This window comes from Trematomus bernacchii, unplaced genomic scaffold, assembly GCF_902827165.1.
Source record: "Trematomus bernacchii unplaced genomic scaffold, fTreBer1.1, whole genome shotgun sequence".
NCBI lineage: Eukaryota > Metazoa > Chordata > Actinopteri > Perciformes > Nototheniidae > Trematomus > Trematomus bernacchii.
The window spans coordinates 85,155-102,593 of NW_022987704.1; the positions used below are offsets into that span (position 1 = coordinate 85,155).

Genomic DNA, 17,439 nt, shown 5'->3' on the forward strand with positions numbered 1-17,439 from the left:
CGGACCCAAGCAGACGGAAGGAATGAGGTGCGGTCTACAATGACAGAGAAGAGACTGTCAGTGTGGCTGTACTCAGCATTGAATCAAAACGCACTAAAGCTTTGGATCTTAATACGTTTGAGAGGCGTTCTGCTGAACAACATGGTAATCGCCGCATTCAGCTGTAATAGGCAACTTGATGCTCTGCTCACGGATGAGCATAAACAACTGTTAAGATGATGATCTTGTATGTGTGTATATCTTTTTTTCTTTGTGGGGGTCTGCCCCCAAAAAGAGTTTTAAGTCCTGAGAAAGTCAAATAAGACGGTGTTGTAAAACTACACTGCCCAGCCAAACAAAAGTAACCACTTTGATTTAACTAGGCCAGTAGGTAAGGGCTTTCCACTGGATAATAACTGCAGCGATGTATATGTTTGAGCTGAATACACGTTTTCTAACCCTAACTGATGCAGTTAGTCACTTCTTTAAAGGGGACCTATCATGCAAAATGCACTTTTGTACGTCTTTTATACATGAATATGTTTCAGTTAGGTTTTCTTTCGCCGGTCAAGATGTCCGTTAAAGTTTAAATCTTCCGGACAAAATTAGAAAAGTGCCGGTCAAAGGTCTTCTTTGTTATTTATTGAGCTTTAAAACAAATGAATAATGACTCTATATAATAAAACACGGAGGACGGAGATCTCTTTTCCTCCCCCTCTTCTGACAGCCCAGCAGCTGATCAGAGCACGTCTCCCCTCTCCTGCAGGGGGGCGTGGTCAGCAGAATCAGACCCGTAGACAGCAAACAGCACATAGAGCGAAATGAGGCATGGCTAAAATGCATGATCTGTTTGGTATTTTGAAAACAGAAACGTATAAATATGCCTTATATAGGTATGGCCCTACAATATATCATTTAAATATAGCATGATAGGTGTCCTTTAATGTTTGTTCTTTCTGATGGAAAGTCAAGGTTTGTAACTGTTTGCAGTAAAGTCGTGGGGCGCTGAAACTGCTGATTCTTTTGAATTTTGATATATGATAGTCAATACTTCAAATTTGAAGGAGGGTGAGCAAGCATCTTGAGGAACATTCATCATTAACTCCTCCAAAAAATATAGTTTATTCAATAATAAATGAATATGTGAATCATAACAGTGATTGACAGCTGATAGGAATAATATGATTGTTAATATCATCATATTCATTCAGACAAACATCGATGGGACAGTTAATTAATGTACTTATTGCAGCAGTCTGCATAGATTTGGTACCCCTGCTGGTCTAAGAGTGAAACAAACTCATTCAGTTAAAATTCATTAAATGATGTCTGCCACCTTATATATTTATATGTAAGGCTTTACTGATGTGCCACAATAATGTCACCTAATGTTATTGAGTTAAAATATTAATATTGTGGATTTCCAAGTTAACATTGATCGATATGACTGCGATTAAATCAGCATATACTTCTGCCAGGGGATGCCACCCCTCAAAATCTCCTGCCACCCTCTGGCCACCCCATGAATATTTGTCTAGATCCGCCCCTGTGAACTAATGATGTTTAAAACTTGTTGTTTCCACAGACAGAGAGCAGGGTCTCCAGTCCCCAGCTGTCTGTCTCTGAAGAGTGACTGGTCTATGGAGCAGCCCCCAGAATACTTCAGTAATGAACCTGGACCCTCAGACACAAAGTAAGAGTCTCTACTGTAACCTGACCTGAAGAGGATTCAGTATGTTGGTATCTGACATAGCCGTGGGAACATGTTTGAAATGGGGGTGCTGTGGGGATGACACCAGGGCCGGTTCTGACCAGTTTGCTGCCCTAGGCAAGATTTCAGCTGGCAATGAAAAACCTCTACAAAAGACCAACACACTACAAACAGAGAAACGTATTGACATGGTGGACAGCTTATATAAAAGGCTTCAAATGTATTCAGTATTGTATGAACATGTTTTAATTGGGGGGTGGACGTCACATCCTCTAGGGGGGTCCGGTGTTATGCCCCCCCGACGGGAAGATTTAAAAAAACATTTTAAAGTAAAATGCTTCAATCTGTTGCACTTTGAGCCCAATCACTAGAGACCTGATCTAGGGGGTACAACTCTAAACACCCATATGAAAAAGATCGGTTTGCATTTTAATAATCAAATAAGTATGTGAACATAACCAATAACCTACCATAGCCAATAACAAATACATGGAACTTATTTTATTTTTGTGGTTCATTGATATCTTATTTTACCAGTTAACATTTATTCATGCATATTTGTTAATCTCTCCAGTTTTAAATGATATGTCTGGTTTACTGTCCTATAGTATACACTGGAATGATTTCAAACCTGTTTTTATTTATCCCAATAATTATAAAGGAGTGCCTTGGAAATATGTGTTTACATAAATTGTGACCAAACCGTTTGAGACCCACTGAGATAACTTAGACTAAAGTGAACTATCTGACACTGAGAGTCCTTCACCTCACTGAGCCTCAGTCTGACAGGAGAGCTCTCCCTCCACATCATTGTAGAAACAGCTTCTTATATCCGTTAGCGCAGCAGAAGCTAACAACAATCCCCGCCGGTACCGGTGCGCCCTCTCTCTCTCTCTCTCTTTGCCTGTGAGCTGCGGGCGCCTGATAAGCCAACATCCCCCACTTTCATCACTTACAGCGCCCATCGTACAGGGAGAATGGAAAATGTAACCGGGGGGAAAAGGGTGCTATCTTTAATTAATTATGAATGTTGTTACATCAAAGCTGAACATTGGTTTTTTTCTTGTATTATATTTCCTTTTAATCTTGTTGTTTAATGAAACCCAGTAGAGAACATTAACAAAGGGTAATTGAACTCTTGCTTCTTGTCATCATCAGCAATAGTAAATAATCTACTAGTGAAATCATCCTCACTCTCTACATGTTGGACTTGAATGAATTTTAAAAACAGAAACCCAAAATCACGACTCAAAAACTCTACAAATCTTTAATCAGGTGAACAGTCATAGATCAAAAGCTGCTCTTTAGATGAACTAATGATGTTTAAAACTTGTTGTTTCCACAGACAGAGAGCAGGGTCTCCAGTCCCCAGCTGTCTGTCTCTGAAGAGTGACTGGTCTATGTGGAGACCTCCACTCTTCAGTAATGAACCTGGACCCTCAGACACAAAGTAAGAGTCTCTACTGTAACCTGACCTGAAGAGGATTCAGTATGTTGGTATCTGACATAGCCGTGGGAACGTGTTTGAAATGGGGGTGCTGTGGGGATGACACCAGGGCCGGTTCTGACCAGTTTGCTGCCCTAGGCAAGATTTTAGCTGGCAATGAAAAACCTCTACAAAAGACCAACACACTACAAACAGCGTGCGCTAGCATGCTATGTAGAGCGCACGGCTGCCATTAGGCGCACTGAACAACTGTTTGTGTGCTTTGGGGATGGTGTGTGGCTGGAAAAGCCCTCTCAAAGAAGCGCCTAACAGGATGGCTATGCAGGTGCATTACACATGCCTATGGACGGGCGGGGAGAGCCCTCCCCACTGGGGTCCGTGCACATTCTACACGGGCTGTGGCTGTGTCAACAGCCTTATTCAGCGGCGTGAGTGTAGAAGATATATGCACGGTGGCGTCTTGGTCTACGCCAGGCCCCTTCATAAAATGTTATCTCCTGGACATGTCTGGCTCCTTCTCGTCGTCGGTGCTTGCCGAGGCAACGCATGACTGGTGAGAGGGGGGTGGCTGTGGGTCAGCAGGTATCTGACCCCCCCCCCTGGACATAAAGCACTTATGTTTTTCCCATGCTCCTGAGGGACTCGGGAGACATGGTGCGCAATCAGCCCCAAACAGGGCTGGAGAGCCTTCCTCACTATTGTCCGTGCCCAATCTACACGGAGCGTGTGTGAGTGTGGGGGATGTGGTGCACTTATGTTTTCCCGTGCTCCTGAGGGACCTGGGGAACATGGTGCGCGGTAGGCTCCAGACGGAGTCTCCGCACAGTTTTTTCCATGCACACTCTACACGAGGTAAGCGTGTGTGAGTGTGCCTTATCCAAGTTGCGGCCCCGACTTCTCCACGGTTACAACCGGATGGGAGGAAGTGGGGATGCAGTGGATGTTAGCCAAAAGCCGGTCAGGGACGGTGTGGTGGGTCGATGTTGTTGGACGACAGGGCGTTTATACATCGGGGCTCCGCCCACTGTACCCATAGAGTCCAGTAGAGGGCGGAGCCTGTGTGAGATATAACGGGGGGTTACGTATTGTAACCCTAGTTATATAAACACAGGCGGAGCCCTCTACCTGGAGGCCCTGTCTTTCCTAGTCCGCTCGCTGAAGAGTGTATAGGATAGTGGGGCGGCGGCTGTAGCCGCCTTATATACTGTGGGCCTGCGCGCACATTCAGGTAGGCTCGCCCTGATTGGGGCACAGCATGATAGAGAGTAGTACCCATAGAGTCCAGTAGAGGGCTCCGCCTGTGTTTATATAACTAGGGTTACAATACGTAACCCCCCGTTGTTTCCACAGACAGAGAGCAGGGTCTCCAGTCCCCAGCTGTCTGTCTCTGAAGAGTGACGGGTCTATGTGGCTTCCTATATCCTTCAGTAATGAACCTGGACCCTCAGACACAAAGTAAGAGTTTCTACTGTAACCTGACTTGAAGAGGATTCAGTTTTATATAATCTAATATATGAAACTGTTCTTTAATGAAATCATGTGAGCAGTTTGTAAAGGGAACACGCAGCAGAGTACAGCAAGCTAACATTATCTGAGGATATTTCAATATGCAATTATATTATCATTGTATCTGTGTATAAAATGGTTTTAAAGAGCAAGAATGTTGATAAATTCTGATTTAAAAAAAGAAATATATCGTCCAAAACATTATTTAAAGGTAGGGTAGGTAAGTTTGAGAAACCGGCTCGAGATACACTTTTTGTTATATTCCATGGAATGCTCTTAACATCCCGATAGCAATGAATATCTTAAAAAAATCCATAAGAAATGTCATCTGTGGAAGCCATAGTACTGTAAAAAGTACGACCAATCATTTTTGCCTGTCAGCCTTCCATCGGGGCACAAACTTATCTCGTGACGCTCTGTTACAAAAACCTGTCAGAGTTGAGATTGAGCTCCTGTGGTCTCTGACGGTCTGAGGGGAATCAGAGAGGAGAACAGAGCTCTACAGCAGCTCATATTCAATCAGGGTTATTCATGTTCCTGTATAAACCAGAGACTGTCTGTGGTGCTAACAATATAGACACTGCTGTACTTATGACTTCATGAAGTTACTCTAAGTGAGGATGGAGCAGCTAATGTTAGCCTAGCTTTAATCAAACCCATCTCTTTAGAAAAAAACATTTTAAAATGTTTGTATGCTCATTGTGTTGGAGACAGACCTGACAAAGCATTATCTCAGGCTTTTTACAAATCAGTTTCATTCTGTTGTTATTTAGGCATCCTTTCCATATGTTTATTGCTATGAATTCACAGCAGATTCTATGTTGGGTTTATAAAGCACCAGGTTCATACAGCTGTGTGTAGATACAGGGAACATGTGCTCCTCTGGGTCAGGAATCCAGACAGGATGCTCTCTGGTTTTATGATCATGTGAACTGTAAGCTATCTACCTGATCACAAGGGTATATTATATAGACCTTTTTTTAAATATCAAACTAGAATCTTCCCCCTTGTTGTGCCTTTGGTGAGAATCAGCTCCACTAATGTAAAGTGCTATAAAGGATGTGTTCATCTCCACAGAGGGAAGAGGAAGAGTGGTGTTCCTGTGGAGGAGCAGCTGTCCAGCTGTTCTCTGTGTCAGGACGTCCTGAAGGATCCAGTCTCTACCAGCTGTGGACACTGGTTCTGCAGACAGTGCATCACCTCATACTGGGAGCAGAGACCTCCATCAGGAGACCCCTCCTGTCCCCAGTGTGGAGAAAGATCCAGAACCAGAGCTGGCCTGCAGACAGCCAGTCAGAGCAGCTCTGTACGAGGTAAGAGGCCGAACTCATGCAGCGTCTTATTCTTCTTCCTGGTTCCTTTGTTTCTTTTATTAGGTATTCTGTTGAAGAGCATAGACATTACAATGTTTATTAAACATTAGTTGTATTGTTAGATTCTCAAAAGCATTTCCTGATTCTCTCCTGTTTCTTCTCTTTCAGCAGAGAGTGGTTTGCAGGAGGTTTTAGATGAACATAGGCTCAGTCTGAGGAGGAGATGTGAACGTGTGACTGAAGGAACTGATCAAAGTGAAACCCTCCTCAACAGGATCTACACTGAGCTCTACATCACACAAGGCCAGAGTGAAGAGGTTAGTACCCAACATGAGGTGAGGCAGCTGGAGACAGCTTCCAAGAAAGAGACCCTCCATGAAACTCCAATCAAGTGCCAGGACATCTTTAAAGCCTCACCTGACCAACAGACTCTCATCAGAGCGGTCCTGACCAACGGAGTCGCTGGAGTTGGAAAAACCTTCTCAGTGCAGAAGTTCACTCTGGACTGGGCCCAGGGTTTGGAGAACCAAGATGTCAGTCTGGTGATCCCGCTCTCCTTCAGGGAGCTGAACCTGATCAAAGGTGAGCAGTACAGTCTTCTCAGGCTGCTCCATGTTTTCCATCCAACCTTACAGAAGGTCACAGCAGAGCAGCTGGCTGTCTGCAAAGTGCTGCTCATCTTTGACGGCCTGGATGAAAGCAGACTTTCTCTGGACTTCAGAAACAATGAGGTTGTGTCTGATGTCTCTCAGCAGTCCTCAGTCAACGTGCTGCTGACAAACCTCATCAGGGGGAAGCTGCTTCCCTCGGCTCTCGTCTGGATAACTTCCAGACCTGCAGCGGCCAATCAGATCCCTCCTGAGTGTGTGGACAGGGTAACAGAAGTACGAGGCTTCACTGACGCCCAGAAGGAGGAGTACTTCAGGAGGAGATCGAGTGATGAAGACCTGTCCAGCAGAATCATCTCTCACATCAAGAGCTCCAGGAGCCTCCACATCATGTGTCTGATCCCAGTCTTCTGCTGGATCACTGCTGCAGTTCTGGACCACATGTTGACTACAGACCAGAGAGGAGAGCTGCCCCAGACCCTCACTGACATGTACTCACACTTCCTGCTGGTCCAGACCAAGAGGAAGAAGCAGAAGTATGAAGAGGGACATGAGACGAGTCCACAGCAGCTGACGGAGGCTGACAGGGAGGTTCTTCTGAAGCTGGGGAGGCTGGCGTTTGAACATCTGGAGAAAGGAGACATCATGTTCTACCAAGAAGACCTGCAGCGCTGTGGTCTTGGTGTCACCGAGGCCACGGTGTACTCAGGAGTTTGTACAGAGATCTTCAAAAGAGAGAGAGTGATCTTCCAGAAAACAGTCTACTGCTTTGTTCATCTGAGCGTTCAGGAGTTTCTGGCTGCAGTCTACATGTTGCACTGTTACACCAACAGGAACACAAAGGTACTGAAGGACTTCCTGCAGAGAGACTTGCCCGATGAGAACAGTAACAGCAGTGATCAGGAGTACCCATCCCTGGATGTCTTTCTAAAAGGAGCCATGGAGAAATCCCTCAAAAGTAGAAATGGCCACCTGGACCTGTTTGTCCGCTTTCTCCACGGCCTCTCTCTGGAGTCCAACCAGAGACTGTTAGGAGGCCTGCTGGGTCGCACAGACAACAGACCAGAAGTCATCCAGAGAGCCATCAGCAACCTGAAGGAGATGAGAAGTGATAAAAGCTCTCCTGAAAGGAGCATCAACATCTTCCACTGTCTGACAGAGATGAAGGACCACTCAGTGCATCAGGAGATCACAGAGTTCCTGAAGTCAGGGAACAGATCAAATAATCTCTCTGTGATCCACTGCTCTGCTCTGGCCTACATGCTGCAGATGTCAGAGGAGGTTCTGGATGAGTTGGACCTGAGTCAGTACAACACATCAGATGAGGGGAAACGGAGACTGATTCCAGCTGTGAGGAACTGCAGGAAGGCCAAGTAAGTCCAGATGTGATTCACTTTATAAACTAATGTGGATCAGGAGTTTAATTATTCAAATAAACACGATAACATTTCTGCTGTTTAAATACTGAGAGGCGACATGTCAAACACATGAAGGACTTTAGAGGTTCCTCAGCATGTGATCACACCACACAGCAGGACTTACAGTTATCAGTTATTATTACTTTCTAGTAGTTTCTTTATCATTAAACACACACAATTTGATCACAATGTGTTAGAGTTTAAAATCAGATCTATATAATATCCCACCAATAACAGAGTTATGTCTTAATGCTCATATAGTGAGAACATCTGATGGTATTCAGTTTAAAATATTGAAACTTTATTGGTTTGTTAATTGTGTTTGTGTGCGCAGTACATTTCCAGATGCTCAGAGAAGACAAAACATCCATCATTCACATCCAAATATTAATTAACATTTAAATATGTACATCTCTAATATTGTCAAGTGATTTATTTAATTTCTGTTTCTTTGGTAACAGTCAGTGACAGCAGGAGCACAGACATGTGATCAGATCACACTGACAACACATTACACTGTTATTATATATTATTATTAGGGCTGTCAAGTTAACGCGTTAATAACGCGTTAACGCAAAAAAAAATTAACGCCACTAATTATTTTAACGCGATTAACGCATGTGTATTTTTTGTCCTCCGCCGCCGTAGTTTCAGAGCGCATCGAGTGTAAAATACCATAGACAAGCTGATGCTGACAGCCTCGCTCCTGCCGCCCGCTTGTGGCAGACCACACTTCCACGCTCACCGGCAGGCCCGGACTGGCCATCGGGAGGACCGGGAGGGAGTGTGTATGTGTGGCGCGACTCGCGCAAGCGAGGCACACCTTACGTGTTGTTGTTGTTAGCATCTGGTGCTAGCTAGCTGCGCTAACGGATTTAAGGAGCTGTTTCAATGACATTTTGCCGACAACTGCGCCGAGCACTTGACTTTATGCAGGTAGCCAGACAGTGGGACATTGTACGAAAAGTCAGCACACTCAGCACGGATCGTACGCGCAACATGATTGCAGCGTCCAGACAGCTCCCATTCGAGCATATATGCCTTGAGCTGCACATAGCTCCAACGCTTCATCACAGTGTCTCCACACACACACACACACACACACACACACACACACACACACACACACACACACACACACACACACACACACACACACACACACACACACACACACACACACACACACACACACACACACACACACACACACACACACACACAGTATTGTATGAGAGAGGTTCCAGGTTGAATTGAGGCGAATATTTGTAATGTTCAGAGGTTGTTGTGTTTAATATTCATGAGAATATTTGTCATTGTTCAAATGATAATAAACAAACATATAAAGCATATTTGTCCACTCATATGTTGATAAGAGTATTAAAAACTTGAAAGATATCCCTCTAAGGTACATTTAGAACAGATAAAAAATGTGCGATTAATTTGCGATTAATCGCGATTAACTATGGACAATCATGCGATTAATCGCGATTAAATATTTTAATCGACTGACAGCCCTAATTATTATATATAAAATGGACCAACAGGAAATCTCAATCAGAACATATCAAATATTTATTCAGCAAATGCTTGAGGTTATTATGTTTCCTCTTTTTAACACATGTTGTAATTTATGTGTTATTATAGACTTGCTTGCTATGAACTCTCAAAGACTCACTGTGAAGTCGTGGCCTCAGCTCTGAAGTCTGACCCCTCCCATCTGAGAGATCTGGACCTGAGTTGGAACAAAGAGATGAAGGATTCAGGAGTGGAGCTGCTGAGCTCTGGACTAAAGAGTCCAAACTGCAGACTGGAGACTCTCAGGTCAGTTCACTGACTGAACTTCATCTGTTTGTGTTTATGATTTTCTGAATTTGAACAAATACATTTAAATTATTTGTTCCACTTTTGCTAATGACTGCATATTGATCAGAGTAACAGAGAGAAGGTGAATGTGTGAGGGAGAGTGTTTGAGCTTCCACAGACTCACTCTGTGCTCCATGAGTCAGTGGAGATGCTGTCAGTACTGATGAGCTGTGAGGGAGATGAAGGAGTTGATAAACATCTGATCAAAGTTAAAGTTCCAGATTATCAGTGGATTGTTTCTGCATCATCTCTGACATTAAAACCCTGTTTAACTCTGAACAGATTATTAAACCTGGAGTTATTTCAAACAGGAACATTGTTTTCTAAAGTTACATCATGTTTTCTTTATTCAGACTGAGTGGCTGCAGTTTGTCAGAGATCAGCTGTTCTGCTCTGATCTCAGGTCTGAAGTCCAACTTCCATCTGAGAGATCTGGACCTGAGTTACAACGCTCTGAAGGATTCAGATGTGGAGCTGCTGAGAGATCTTCTGGAGAGCCCAGACTGCAGACTGGAGACTCTCAGGTCAGTTCACTGACTCTCTGTTACTGCTGGAGATCTCATGTTTCATTAGATATTCATCCTGATTCTTCTACATCATTAACTTGCATCCATTCAGTTGTAAATGTTCTTTTATTCATATTTTCATTTGTAGCTACTAAAGTAAGAACTGCAGACTTAGATGTTGTCTGATTCTTGAAGGAACTGGAATAGATGTTAGTTGTAAAAAGTAAATCTAGGTTTTTAATAATTAGTAAACAATAACGTCTGAATAAAGGTCATCTGAAGTAATATTAGTTTTACATTAATAAAGTTTACTTTCTGAAGAAGACATGTTTTTGTTCCCATTCATTTAAATGTTGAGTAACATCTGATTATAAACTGATTTGTATCCTCATCATGTTTTCTTTATTCAGTCTGAGGCTCTGCAGTTTGTCAGAGATCAGCTGTTCTGCTCTGATCTCAGCTCTGAAGTCCAACATCCATCTGAGAGATCTGGACCTGAGTGACAACGATCTGAAGGATTCAGGAGTGGAGCTGAGAGATCTTCTGGAGAGTCCAGACTGCAGACTGGAGACCCTCAGGTCAGTAAGGGGTCTCTGCTGGTTCAGCAGTATTGTATGAACCACAGGGAGGTGTTTCTCTCTCTGGGGAAACAGATCAGTGATGTTACCCACTGACTGCAGGCTCTCAAGTCAGTTCACTGACTCTCTGTTACTGCTGGAGATCTCACGTTTCATTAGATATTCATCCTGATTCTTCTACATCATTAACTTGCATCCATTCAGTTGTAAATGTTGTTTTATTCATATTTTCATTTGTAGCTACTAAAGTAAGAACTGCAGACTTAGATGTTGTCTGATTCTTGAAGGAACTGGAATAGATGTTAGTTGTAAAAAGTAAATCTATGTTTTTAATATTTAGTAAACGATAACGTCTGAATAAAGTTCATCTGAAGTAATATTAGTTTTACATTAATAAAGTTTACTTTCTGAAGAAGACATTTTGTTGTTGTTCCCATTCATTTAAATGTTGAGTAACATCTGATTATGAACTGATTTGTATCCTCATCATGTTTTCTTTATTCAGACTGATGCTCTGCAGTTTGTCAGAGATCAGCTGTTCTGCTCTGATCTCAGCTCTGAAGTCCAACATCCATCTGAGAGATCTGGACCTGAGTAACAACGATCTGAAGGATTCAGGAGTGAAGCTGAGAGATCTTCTGGAGAGTCCAGACTGCAGACTGGAGACCCTCAGGTCAGTTCACTGACTCTCTGTTACTGCTGGAGATCTCATGTTTCATTAGATATTCATCCTGATTCTTCTACATCATTAACTTACATCCATTCAGTTGTAAATGTTCTTTTATTCATATTTTCATTTGTAGCTACTAAAGTAAGAACTGCAGACTTAGATGTTGTCTGATTCTTGAAGGAACTGGAATAGATGTTAGTTGTAAAAAGTAAATCTATGTTTTTAATAGTTAGTAAACGATAACGTCTGAATAAAGTTCATCTGAAGTAATATTAGTTTTACATTAATAAAGTTTACTTTCTGAAGAAGACATTTTTTTTGTTTTTGTTCCCATTCATTTAAATGTTGAGTAACATCTGATTATAAACTGATTTGTATCCTCATCATGTTTTCTTTATTCAGTCTGAGGAGATGCAGTTTGTCAGAGATCAGCTGTTCTGCTCTGGCCTCAGCTCTGAAGTCCAACATCCATCTGAGAGATCTGGACCTGAGTAACAACCCTCTGAAGGATCCAGATGTGGAGCTGCTGATCTCTGGACTAAAGAGTCCAAACTGCAGACTGGAGACTCTCAGGTCAGTTCACTGAATGAACTTCATCTGTTTGTATTTATGATTTTCTGAATTTGAACAAATACATTTAAATTATTTGTTCCACTTTTGCTAATGACTGCATATTGATCAGAGTAACAGAGAGAAGGTGAATGTGTGAGGGAGAGAGTTTGAGCTTCCACAGACTCACTCTGTGCTCCATGAGTCAGTGGAGATGCTGTCAGTACTGATGATCTGTGAGGGAGATGAAGGAGTTGATAAACATCTGATCAAAGTTAAAGTTCCAGATTATCAGTGGATTGTTTCTGCATCATCTCTGACATTAAAGGGGACCTATCATGCAGAATGCACTTTCTGATGTCTTCTCTACATCACCATGTGTCCCCGGTGTGTCCCCGGTGTGTCCCCGGTGTGTCCCCGGTGTGTCCCCCGTGTGTCCCCGGTGTGTCTCCGGTGTGTCTCCGGTGTGTCCCCGGTGTGTCCCCGGTGTGTCCCCCGTGTGTCCCCGGTGTGTCCCCGGTGTGTCCCCGGTGTGTCCCCCGTGTGTCCCCGGTGTGTCCCCGGTGTGTCCCCGGTGTGTCCCCGTGTGTCTCCGGTGTGTCAGGAGACTCTCAAAGTGTCAGGAAATAAACCCCTCTCTCTTCTCCTCCGTACCCACATCTCTAAAAATGGGGGAACAACGGAGCTGATCCAGATTTGCTGCGTCATGACGACATTACTAAAATGTGGGCGGGCTTTACACCCACGGGCCAATCAGAAACGTTGCTGTCAGAAACAATGAGACGTGATCTGGAAGTAATATGGTCTGTATTTACATTAGCATGCTAACACTCAGAGCTAACCTGTACTGGAGAGAGTATGTGTGAAGAAGCAGGAAATCAAAAGGAACTCACCTTGTGGTAAACCTGAGAGAGAAAGAGTTTGAGCTCCATGCTGTTTCAGAGAGAATCCTTGATGTGGTTTGGAACATGATGGTGTTTAATCACGGCAGCATTTAGCTGTATCTGCCGGGTAATTCTGATCAGGCATTTGCTCCCCCTCCTCTTTTTTCAAGCTAAGGACCCCGAACCTGCTCTTCTCTAACAGCTGGAACAGAGGGATATGAGGGATTTCTAAAATTCAGGATCTGTTTGGTATTTGGAGCAAAACACATCATAGAGATGTTTTTATATATTGTTATATATCTGAGACCCAGAATATATGCCTAAAGATAGCAGATAGGAGACCTTTGAAACCCTGTTTAACTCTGAACAGATTATTAAACCTGGAGTTATTTCAAACAGGAACTTTGTTTTCTAAACTTACATCATGTGTTCTTTATTCAGACTGAGAGGCTGCAGTTTGTCAGAGATCAGCTGTTCTGCTCTGATCTCAGCTCTGAAGTCCAACATCCATCTGAGAGTTCTGGACCTGAGTCACAACACTCTGAAGGATTCAGGAGAGAAGCTGCTGAGAGATCTTCTGGAGAGTCCAGACTGCAGACTGCAGACTCTCAGGTCAGTTCACTGACTCTCTGTTACTGCTGGAGATCTCATGTTTCATTAGATATTCATCCTGATTCTTCTACATCATTAACTTACATCCATTCAGTTGTAAATGTTCTTTTATTCATATTTTCATTTGTAGCTACTAAAGTAAGAACTGCAGACTTAGATGTTGTCTGATTCTTGAAGGAACTGGAATAGATCTTAGTTGTAAAAAGTAAATCTATGTTTTTAATATTTAGTAAACAATAACGTCTGAATAAAGTTCATCTGAAGTAATATTAGTTTTACATTAATAAAGTTGACTTTCTGAAGAAGACATGTTTTTGTTCCCATTCATTTAAATGTTGAGTAACATCTGATTATAAACTGATTTGTATCCTCATCATGTTTTCTTTATTCAGACTGTGGCGCTGCAGGTTGTCAGAGATCAGCTGTTCTGCTCTGATCTCAGCTCTGAAGTCCAACATCCATCTGAGAGATCTGAACCTGAGAGAGAACGATCTGAAGGCTTCAGATGAGAAGCTGCTGAGAGATCTTCTGGAGAGTCCAGACTGCAGACTGGAGACCCTCAGGTCAGTAAGGGGTCTCTGCTGGTTCAGCAGTATTGTATGAACCACAGGGAGGTGTTTCTCTCACTGGGGAAACAGATCAGTGATGTTACCCACTGACTGCAGGCTCTCTCATTCTTCCATCAACTATAGAAGGCCAGCTGAACATGCAAAGCCACACTTTAGTAATCCACTCTCTAACAGACGGGGTTTTACAGAAGAGTGGGAAAGGTGGTCTGTTCTTATGGGATGTTTTTAGTTTCTAGACCAGGGGTGTCCAAACTGCGGCCCGGGGGCCAAATGCGGCCCTCTGAATCCGCCCTCAGCAAATTCTGAAAGTATAATGAAATATGACCCACTAATGAAACTTGTGCTTGTCTTATATTGTACTTCTTAAATATATATGTACACATATATTACTCAGTAGTATTCATGTGTTCATAATCCCACTTTTTAAATAAATTCAGTCATTAAAGCTGAAAACATGTTCTAACAAATCTAACTTGATAAGAAAAAAGCCCAATAACTTATTTGTATAACAAGCGTGAAATAGACCCTTCATATTTCCTGTGATTATAATCAATCTGAAGATCCTGCTTTAAGGAATGAGCTGCTGACAGAATAAAGTGAACCCTCTGGAGAGCTGGGAGCTGTTGTTTCTTAAAGCATCTTCAAGTAACAAGCATCCTTTACCTTCATCTGAGGTTTCTGACTTATAACTGAACTCATGAGGCAACATACCTCTAGAGAGCGGCCCAGACCTTTATATATCTTTCTGTATGTGGCCCTCGGGGAAAAGAGTTTGGACCCCCCTGTTCTAGACCAATGACTGGTTACTTCCTGTCATGCAGCTGAGAGCTGTGGCAGGCAGTCGTAGTGTTTGCAGAGAAGATCTGATGGGATGTAAAGCATGAGATCAGGACTCTGAAGCTGACTCAAAGAACTAACACTTATTTAAACTGGATCTAAAGCTGTTGGATTGTGTTCATCTCTACAGGATCGGAGATAATGAGACGTTCAGAGCCACGATCCAGAAGACCTGTGAGTACTGAAACCATATCCTCCATTCATCAAGATACTAAACTCTTGAATGGAGCATGACCTCAGAGGAAAACAACACTCTTCTTTCTCTCTTCATCATTCTGGATGTTTCTCCATGTTTTATCATCATCATCATTCTCTCTCTCTCTCCTTCTCCTCTCAGGTGACAGGAAGTGAAGACACACAGAAAGGTGAGAGGTCGTACCAAGTGAACTTTATTTATTGAGGTTTCAACACTTAATTAAAATGTAGTTATTGCTCAGTGTGTTTCTGGTGTTCCAGACAAATCTGTAAGCTCAGGTTTTATTTGTTCTCAGTTTATTCATCACGGGGCGAGTTTGAGACGTCCAGAGGAGCGTGGAGGCATTTTGGAGAATACAGAAGAAGACTGCAGCTGATGAGAGACTTCCTGTTAGCTCTCCTCAATATTGAACAAAAACAATCCATTGTACTTAAAGCTTTTCTTAAAGATGTGTTGCACATACACCTACTGCTACCTACCACCACCTCCCACCCATCCCGGCCCCAAAGAGGAGACCCCATCGACCCCAGATACCCCAACTCACTCTTCTTCAGGTTAGCTTGGAGCCCCGCCTTTACCTGCCCCAACATCTCACTTTGAACGATGTAGTCATCCGGATATCTGCATACTGAGAGTGGGACGCAGGACCCGGTCAATGAGCTGCTGGAAGGGGGTCCACTGGACTGGAGGGGCTCTTGGATCTGGTGATGCCTTGCTCTTTCTGAAAGGGGAGGACAAAGGAGGTGCAAAGCAGCTAAAGACTTAGTAAAGGGTTGTGGGTCGTGTGCATAGGCTAATGCAATGTGTCTGGCAGAGGGGACCTCAAGATGGTCCAACATGCTGCACTTGTAGAGTTTGGTTTCCCAAGCGGGTAGGAGGTTAGTTAGAGCCATCTTAAGCATTGCATAGTGTTGATGTCTCCATATTAAGTTGAATAATTAAAACGAAAGTTAATATAATCAAATATAATCTTGTATAACCCACAATGAAAATATTATATTTCATGTTGTTCTATAATCACAGTATATACAAACACAAGTAGTTTGTTAAATTGAGTTTAAGGCCTATTGTAGTTTATGGGTGTCACTGTTTAAAGAGGGGGGACAGTAGTCTTCACTCGCAGGCTGTACCCCTGACTCAATGGAAAAGTACTGGAGCCCCAAAATGTGTTCAGGCCATACCATAGGAGAATATGTCTGGATGTCCAGTCCTGCACACCAGAGGTCATGACCTTTCCCCACAGGGTATAAAGGAGGTGTCTTTGGGTTTTCTTTGTGTTCCTATGTGCAGCATAAAAGCACTGGCTGAGAGGGAGAAAGCTCCAGAGCGGGGTCTCTCCTTGGTAGGTTCTCTCAACTTGGTAAGATCTCTCAGATTGATTTGGTGAATTGTTGAATGAAAGCTTGAATGTGTTAGATACCACTGACCATTTATGAGGAGATCCCTCTGGATTCTGTCGGGTTAGACTTTTAATGTTTCAACTGAAGAGGGCAGTTGAAGTTAGCATTTAGTGTAAGAAATGTAAAACTGAATTGAGCTTTTATATTAGAAAAGTACCACAGCATGATATGTTTTGTATGATTGTCATATTGTAACGAGAGAAGGTAAAAACCTGTTTAAGTGTGGACCATTTTCTTCAAATAAAATCATCCCACCTTTTTGGATTGGGAGAATTTAAAATAAATCTGCGCTCTCCTCTCCTGCTTAAAGGTAAGATTGCACCACTGCCACACTCACACTTAGGTAAGGCCACACCTCATTACTGATACCAAAATCCTTCTGGATCGCTTAAACAGATTTAGCGTGTCGTCTGAATTGAAACAGCAGTTCATTGAACCTGGTTCTTCAGGAGTTAATAGGTGAGACCTTGCTGACCTCGATGGATCTGAGCCGAGCAGTAAACTTAGAATCAATAGCTTCTGTTAGGTCAATTAGTAGGTCTGAGTAATTGCCGGAATAAATGAACAGGCCTCCCGACTCCAACAATAGTCATGGGGGTGTTCCTTGCTGAAGTTGGGAAAGGAGGGCCCCTCAACCTGAGAGTTGTGGGACAGTAGCTTTAGCATGTTAGCATTGTGAGCTAATAACTTCCACATTGGCTTGTTGGTAATGAGACGCTTGCTATTACAGTATGAATTCCTCTCACATGTTAATTGGAATAATGAGTCTGTCAGTGCCTCCATGTGCATC

The 17,439-nt window shown here is 43.0% G+C and overlaps 1 protein-coding gene and 1 long non-coding RNA gene across 2 annotated transcripts; both read left to right on the forward strand.

The window, feature by feature from the left end:
- The first annotated feature begins 1,639 nt into the window (after nt 1–1,639).
- On the forward strand, nt 1,640–5,754 carry LOC117490128. The gene is made up of 3 exons (XR_004556652.1): nt 1,640–1,672; nt 4,488–4,592; nt 5,721–5,754. It is a non-coding gene; the product is annotated as an uncharacterized LOC117490128 (long non-coding RNA).
- An 873-nt stretch (nt 5,755–6,627) lies between these two features.
- Nucleotides 6,628–9,792, forward strand: LOC117490123 (protein NLRC3-like; the record flags this gene model as incomplete). Its single annotated transcript, XM_034139705.1, has 2 exons — nt 6,628–7,937; nt 9,630–9,792. Coding segments are annotated over 2 exons (1,473 nt in total), but the record flags the coding sequence as incomplete, so codon positions are not given.
- Nucleotides 9,793–17,439: the final 7,647 nt, after the last annotated feature.